General features: G+C 40.5%; 1 protein-coding gene across 2 annotated transcripts in view; it reads right to left on the bottom strand.

Annotated features, from left to right (window-relative positions):
• Positions 1-576: 576 nt before the first annotated feature.
• PAAF1 (proteasomal ATPase associated factor 1) overlaps positions 577-8,283 on the bottom strand; it is a 35,042-nt gene continuing 27,335 nt past the window's right edge. Inside the window, exons 9-10 of one of the 2 annotated variants that reach the window (XM_033121262.1) lie at positions 4,728-4,810; positions 577-3,132 (exon numbers count right to left, since the gene is read on the bottom strand). In XM_033121262.1, coding sequence (XP_032977153.1) covers positions 3,055-3,132; positions 4,728-4,810 — 161 coding nt within the window. In that variant the 3' untranslated portion in view covers positions 577-3,054. The remainder of the gene's footprint in view (positions 3,133-4,727; positions 4,811-8,283) is intronic. The other variant, XM_033121261.1, reaches the window with a different exon arrangement.

The following is an 8,283-nucleotide window of genomic DNA, read 5'->3' as shown; positions in this document are numbered from 1 at the left end:
AAATACCCCACACCCAGTTTCCCTCATTATTAATATCTTCCATGAGTATGTACATTTATCACAAATAATAACCAATATTGATCCATCATTTATAACAGAAGTCCATTCTTTATTCAGATTTCCTAGTTTTTAAACTAATGTCTTTTTGCTGTTTCAAGATCCTATCCAGGATACCACATTACATGTAGTTGTCTTGTTTCCTTGGGCTCATCTTAGCTACAAAGACTTCTCAAACTTAACTTGTTTTTGATGACTTTGACAATTTAAGGAGTTATTAATTATTTTGGAGAATGTCTCTCAATTAGGATTTGTTTGATAATTCTTTCCTGATTAGACTGGGGCTGTAGGGTTTTGGAAGGAAGGCCACAGAGGTAAAGTGACATTCTTATCACATCAAATCAAAGGTACATGTTACCACTAAGCCTTGTCACTGGTGATGCCAACTTGGATCACCTGCTGAGGTGTTTGCGGGTCACCCCCTCCACCCTTGGAGCAGGAAGTGCTGCTCCACCCCAAGGGCAGCAGTGTGTGTGTGTGTGTGAGAGAGAGAGAGAGAGAGAGAATGATAAAGTAAACGTAATGAAAAGTTAACTGGGAGGAGATCTGGGTAGGGATACATTGGAATCCTTTGTACCAGTCTTGAACTTTTCTGCAAGTTTGAAATTATTTCAAAAGAAAAATTAGAAAAAAATATAAAATATATCTACAGACACTTGTTCAAAAAAAGAAAAAAAAAGAAAAGAAACCTTTATTTTGCAAAGGTATTGTGAAGACTGAGCTCAGAAGCTGATGCCACTGCCAGCTTGAGAAACAGGGGCACTTCTCACCAGAAGCCACAGGGGGGCATCTGAAAACCAAGAAACAAGGTTTAGTACAGAGCTCACAGGGCCTGTGCTGCTGCGGGTGGGGGTTGTCCACCCTTCCTTACCCAGAATGCACTCCTTAAACCAAACGAAAAACAGGCTTTGTCTGCTGCAGACGGATTATTCCATTCACAGTAGACAAGGGTTTAAAAGGGCACCTGAGATCTAGCCTTTGCTCCTTCTGTTTGCGCCTGGATTTCACAGCAGCTGTCGGGGATCACTGCATCCATCACAACCAGGAGACCTATGAAAAGGGGCATGAGCCCCGAATGTAATGACAACGGAGAAGGCTGAGTCCTGGAAACACAGCTGCCATGCAATGAACTCAGGCACATCCTCCCTCATCCTGTTTTCTTAATCTTACTTCTTAGAATTACCCACCAGACATCCTAGTAGTCAATGTTTCTGAGCTCTGGAATATGTCCTTTTGGGTCACCTGACCCTATCACAAATCACTCCTTAAATGAAACTGCTCTAGTTCCAGAGGTCTCACGGCCACATGGTGTAGTGGAAGGAGCACAGGCCTTGGAGACAGACTGAACAAAGTCCAAATCAAGGCTCTGGTACTTAATTTCTTGAGCCTCAGTTTCCTTATCTGTAACACAGGAATAATTTCATTTCCTTTTTCAACAATGTTGTGAAGGTTAAATATATAAGTATAGTACCTAGGACAGAGTAGATAACCCAGTAGCTACTCAGTGAATTATAGTACTTTATTTTCACAATTTTGTTTAGGGGTAAACAATAGGTAGAAAAAAATGGGATTTGAAGTTCAAGTTCCTGCTCTCTACAACCCTCGGCAAATCACTTCACCTTGAGTCTCACTACCTATACATCACAGCGTAGTAATAGAGGTTACATGAGAATATACCTTTAAGAACTCTGTGAACCATATTATTAGCCCAGCTAGGAATTACCTTCTTCCCTTAAATAAATCCAGATCTCAGCCTACATGGCCCAGCTCAAATGTTGCATGCTTCAGGAACCCTTTTCTCTAATAATCTCTAAAATGTAAATAATGTGGTATTCATGCTCTGGAAATTGTTAAAAAGAACAAGGAAGGTCTAAATGTACTGAGATGGAAAGAACTCAGATACTAAGTGAAAATAAACCATGGAATATATACATTATGGTTTCGTTTTTATGTTTAAGAGATAAAAAGAGGTGACCATGTCATACCCTTGCTTAAAAACTCCATGGTTCCCCACTGCCACCCAAGTGAAGCTCAAGCTCCTTACCTGGCATGCAGCCCCTTCACTACGCAGGCCCTGCCAATCTCTCCAGCTTCCTCTCCACACACCAGCCTCGTCATCCTGAACCCTGGCTTCCCCCTACGACTAAAGTGTCCTTTACCATCTCTTTCTCTACATCTCAATCTTTAGCATACACCATCATCACCTGGAAGGCTGGTTAAAATACCGACTGTGGGCCCCACTCGGAGAATTTCTGATTTAGATCTGAGGTGGGGCCCAAGAATTTCTAACAAGTCCCCTGGTGACAGTGATGCAGCTGTTCCAGGGGCCACACTTTAACAGCCACTGCCTTGACAATGACAGGAATCAACTTCGTCATCTGTATACAGGCCGACCAACCATGTCACTTCGCTCGGGACTGAAAGTCCCATGCAGCAGAAAACCCCTCAGTCCGAGGAAAACTGGGACGGTCAGTTACCCTACCTGTATGAAAATCTTTCCCAGGTTGCTGCTCATGGGATATTTACTGCTACGGTCAAGCAGTCCTCTATGGCCAGGCCAACAGAAGTGCCTGAGAAAGGAGTTTCAACAGCTTGACTGACTTTTTGCTGGAGTAAGAGTATTTAACAAAGTTTTTCAAATTTAGTCTCTTCCAAACATTCTTTATTTCCTTCAGAGAACAGATTTTAGTCCACTGGTCTTTGTAAACATTTAACACAACTGGTTTGAGATCAATCTACGAGCAATCCATAACCTGTGTTGCTGGGGTGAGTTTATACAAGAAGTTGGGCAGATGCAGCGAGTACATGTGAGCTTCTTACTCAGTTCAAAGTCAGTCTCGTCATGGAATGGCAGTCCCACATGGCCAACGTAGCTGACTTTCTGTGACTTGCACAGGATGCCCAGGACATGGTCCCTGGAAAGGACCGATGAGGTTTCTGCTCACTGTTGATCAGGGTCAGTCTTTTTCATTAACTGGGACACCTCTTTCCAAGGAATCAGAGGTCAGAAAGTTGATAGCGTCGCACGAGACCATCTCGACAGCATGTGTAGATCTGCTTCTCCCATGTGGCGACCTGGAACACGAGAGTTCACAGCTCAAAGGAAGCCTGGGATTCTTCCATTTCAAAAAGATAGAGTCTGGTCATTCACCCCCACTAGTACAAGGGAGTCCGAGAAGCTTTAATGACTCCAAAGACAAAGAGAAGAATTATATCCATGATATGTATTTTAAAAATGGCTGGCTGGGTCAAGGGCACTATGATCACAGAACAGAGAAACTAACTGGCCAAGTGGAGAGCAAATCCATCAGTGTTGTGCATGTTTGGTGCAGAGAGTCTCTATCTGGGGAGAGGATGGCCCACAAATGGGCCTGGGGATCCCTGACCTTCATAAAATTTTATGCAAAGAAGTTTTCGAAATGTGTCGTTTTTCCTGAGGAGGATTTCATCACCTTCTCAAAGAAGTCTGAGACTCAGAGAAGGTGAAGAAGCACTAATTTAGTGGAAACAGCATGAGTTCTGGAGTTAGCAGAATCTCAGGTTTGCTAATATGTAGTGGCATGACCTAGGGCAACTTTCTCTACATCTCGGCCCCAGTTTCCTCATTTGTAAAGTGAAAATGATGTGTTAATTCACAGTACAGAACATTATGCAGGAAGTTTTAAAAATGAAGTGGATCTATATGCACTTGTGTAGAAAGAGCTCCAAGATATTAAGTAAAAAAACTCAAAGGGCAATACATATAGGATGATCCCAATTATGTACAAACTGAAGATAAAACAATATTATTTACATAAATACATAAACACAAAAACAGTCTTGAAAAATATCTGCCAAACTGTTAACGCTAGTTACTTCTGGCAAGAAGAGTCGAACTAAAAAGGTCTCAAAGGGGACTTGTAAGTCTGTGTAATTCTGTATTGTTTGAATTTTTATAGGTCTGTATTAATTGTATATATTTTTTAAATTATAAGAAATAAATAGGAATACACCCGTGTTTCCCTGAAAATAAGACCTAACCGGAAAATAAGCCCTACCATGATTTTTCAGGATGCTCATAATATAAAATAAGCCCTCCCGTATTTCCCCGAAAATAAGACCCGGTCGTAAATTAATTTTTGCTCCAAAAGACACATTAGGGCTTATTTTATATAAGAGCATCCTGAAAAATCATGCTAGTGATTATTTTCCGGTTAGGTCTTATTTTTGGAGAAACACGGTAATACCTACACCTCAAGGAATGATAACAGTGATTAAATGAGATAACGTATATAAAACGTCCAACACAATTCTGGTCAATAAATATTATTTCCCCTTTTACTTTTCTCTTTCCATTCCAATGGATAATTAGTCTTGAATTTTAAATAATAATAATAATAATAGCTAATATGTATAGAATATTTTAAATTTACAAAGAGCTTTCATATGCATTATCTATTATCCTCATTTTACAGATGAACTGACAGACTGGGGAGGGGCTGAAGTGATTTTTCAAGTTTCTAGAGCTGGTAAGTGAGGAAGTTACTTCTGACTCAAAATTCTGATTTCTTTCTATCCCGCCCCTAAATATGTTATCGCCCCTGAGATCACAAAGTAGCTGGATCCAGCTCCCTCCAGGGCCCTAGGTCCCAGGTGAGATCACCCAGGCCGTGTCGCCACCGGGCCTGTACCTTGTACACGGCGTCACAGTCGGCCCCCGTGAGCTCAATGACATAGTCTAAGTCTTGCTGGACAATGAAACAGCTTCCGTCACCTAAAAGGCAGAAAGAAAATTTAGACAACTGAAGAGAAAGCTGCATGAAAAGGAGTTTTCAAAAACTCAATATTTTAGTTTATTTCTGTATATCACTAGCCTCTAAAGATTGTCCCAAGACCCAGAATGGCGAACAAGTTCTCATTACGTAGGCCAAATATGAGGACCTATATGGTGGCCTAGAATGCTGGGCTAGGTAGGATTTGAAGGCCAAGTGTCTTTGGTGGCAAGAAGGGTTGTCTTTGATTAGCAGTATCTGTCAAGGGTACAGAGCAAGCAACTGCAGACTTATACATGTTTGCAAGCTTATCCTAGACAATAGTTTTTAACAGGGAATTTGTCCATATAAATGTTTTTCTAAGAAAAATCTATGCTCCCAAATTATTCTTCAGTCTATAAACTTGACCACATACATTAGTGAAGGGAAAAGGTTACACCAAGGAAATAAAAGTATATCTAATTTTTAAACTGTTTTCTCAGAAGAGCATGGGCAAATGAAACTTGGGATGATCTGTAAACTGCTGATTAAGGTGATTCGTTGTTGTTCTTGACTTACTGAATATAAAAGTAGTACCTCTGAGGTAGTGCAATGCCAGCCGCTCTCTCATGCAGCAGAGTGCTTTTCCTAATATTGAACTGAAATGTGGCTCCTGGTAACTTTCTTTTATTGGTCTCAGTTTTATCCTTTGAAAACAGAGTTACTCCTCAATTTTATTCCCTTTGCCTTTAGATATTAACCACAGAAGTTATGCCTTTCCTTCTTTCCAGTAGAAAAAGAATTACAAAGAGTAGAAGGTCATGAGTTTAGCTCTTCTCCACGTTACCCTTCACTTTTCCCACACATCCTCTTGCAACAGAGATATTAACATATTTTTTTAAATGGTCTGAAGGTAGGACAAGGAAGGGAAGAAATGCAGAGGCCCTGGGTGGCCTACAAACTGGTTCTCAGAGATACTAAGCTCTGTGACTTCAGAACTGCCACAAAAGCAACATAAGCTTCTCATGTGCTACAACGTGGCGCTAGGTTTATTTACATTCCTACTGACTCAAAAATCTCACTTTAAGCTAGATTGGGAAACCAACCATAATCTTTCGTCAGTTTCTCATTGTTATTATTTCAGCAAGGAAGTGACATCTATTGTTTCTTTTCTCGCCTCTCAAAAAATGTATGATCACCATAGCTCCTCTTCTGCACTCAAGTTTCTATATGCAAATCTTATCTACTTGATAAGCCCCAGCTATTTCCATTCCCTCTAGAAAGCCATTTCTAACCAACCAATAGAGTAAACTCTTTCTCCATCAATCTCTTGTAAAATGTATTATATTATTTCTTTGTTATTTCAACATATTTGGCTCTGTAGCATAATTTTACTTTTTGTGGCTGTGTGACTTGTCACTGGATCATGATAAGGAACACTTTTTAGGAGGGCTTATAGGGCAAGGGGTAATAACACGAATAAGAAGAAACTGTCATTTATAGAATGCCTACTTTATGTCGAGTACTTTGCATATTTTACTCTAAGAAAATTGAGACTTAGAAAAGTGAAGTGGTTTACCAAAAGTCATAGAACTATTAGATTAAACCATATATAACTGTCATTTTTATACACCAAAAATAGTCATATATTAGGAATTTCATGATTAAATACAATAGTAAGTGATGGAGTGAGGATTTAGATTCATTGAGTAGGTGGTCAGTTTGGGTCCAAAATCTATGCTTTTTCTATGTCATGCTGCTGCCCAATAAAATAAGGGCAAAGTAGGAGGTCAAGGCTAGAGCTATGGATTCCAATCAATAACAGCTAAAACCATGAGAAGAGAGTCCTTGAGAAAACATGGAGAAGAAAAGGTAGAAGGACAAAAGGTGAACTCAAAATATCTCTGGTTTAGGGATGGCAACAATAGTAGGAATAGCAAAAGGACTCAAGTTCAACAAACAATTTGAGAACCTACAGTATATCATGACTCATGCCAGGTACTTATAAACCTAAGCTACTGAAACCAGGGAAAGGAGCAGTAACTGAAGAAAGAGAAAAAACAGGAGATCTGCACAGATGACCTTCAAGAAGGTAGTTTGAGCAGAGGGATAGGGATGGATGCCAGAATGCAGAGATCTCAAGGGAAGAATGTGGCAAAGCAGCAAAGGGAATCAAAGAAAAAGGACTTCAATGAGCGGTGGCAGCAGCACCAAGGGAAGCTGTCACAGCTCATGCCAGCTGTTCTCTTATTAAGGCTCTATAAAGAGTCCTGCTGCATCACCAAACTGATGCCAAGACATGGGCGAGAAAGACTTGAGAGAGAGCAAGTTCAGAGAGCTAGAGAATTAGGTCTACAGATTCCCGATTACTCTTTGCTATGGTCTGGAAATCCTGAAAGAGAAGGACTAAGGACATAAGGCACCGTTTTGACAGGGATGAAGGGTACCTACCTACTTGTATATCAGAGAGATGGCCATGGAAATCCAGACACCGTCGGCTGCTTACTCATCTATTTCCCCACCCTTCTCCTGACTGACAGAGTCCCCAGTTGTTTCCAGTAATAGGTGACACGGGATGAATTGTGATTAATCCAAGACAACTGTGATAATTCCATTCTCTTGCCAGTGACTGTTTGAGGCATGGGCACATATTATAATCTGGCCAGTGGCGGTGTTTGCTGGGCTGCTCCTAAGGAATTTTCCCCATTCTGACAAAGGATAACAGAATCCACTGCTATGTAAGGATAAGACGTGCTGCAGTTATGTCTCACTGTGACCATGAGGGAACAAGCCTGAGGACAAAAGCCAGCATGCTAGGGAAGAGAGCAACAAAAAGTGGAAAAAAGCTAGCTTGTATTTCTTTTTCCTTCAAAGCTTTCATTTACTTTTTAAATTAAAAATTTATATTTTAGAATAATTTAGGTTTACAGAAGTTACAATACAGCAAGCAAGTTCTCATATAGCCCTCAGCCAGTTTCAGGTTTTACTTTTTTGCATTTCACCAGTCTTTAATATCCTGGACTCAATCCAGGATACCACAGTGATTTAGTTGTCAAGTTTCCTTAATCTTCTCTGTTGACTTTGTTTCTGAATAACTAAATTGATCAAATCTGGAACCACCAGCAACCTGGATTTCTGGTTAGGTGAAGCAGTATACTTTCCTAATTGTTGAAGCCATTTTCGTTGGGTATTCTGTTACTAATGGCCCAAAACATCCTGATACATTGAAAAATAGGTAAGGGGGTCCCCCTAGGCCTTACAGTCCAGTCCTGTCACCTACATCATTCCTGTGATGATTCCGGGGTAACTTAAGAGACACCTTGTTCCATGCATTTCCCTCCAACCCACTCTCAAACTCTATTCCAAGTGTCTTGTCCTGGCTACACCAAGGTCCTATTTTACCTAGACTATGTATATAAAGCTTCAAACATAGGACTTACTGCATAGTAGGCACCTAGATCCCTTCTTTTTGCCCCCTTCCCTCACCTGTGACTTT

Source organism: Rhinolophus ferrumequinum, chromosome 11 (assembly GCF_004115265.2).
Source record: "Rhinolophus ferrumequinum isolate MPI-CBG mRhiFer1 chromosome 11, mRhiFer1_v1.p, whole genome shotgun sequence".
NCBI classification, from domain to species: domain Eukaryota; kingdom Metazoa; phylum Chordata; class Mammalia; order Chiroptera; family Rhinolophidae; genus Rhinolophus; species Rhinolophus ferrumequinum.
The sequence above is the reverse complement of the archived record's forward strand: the minus strand, read 5'-3'. Positions and strand labels throughout refer to the sequence as shown.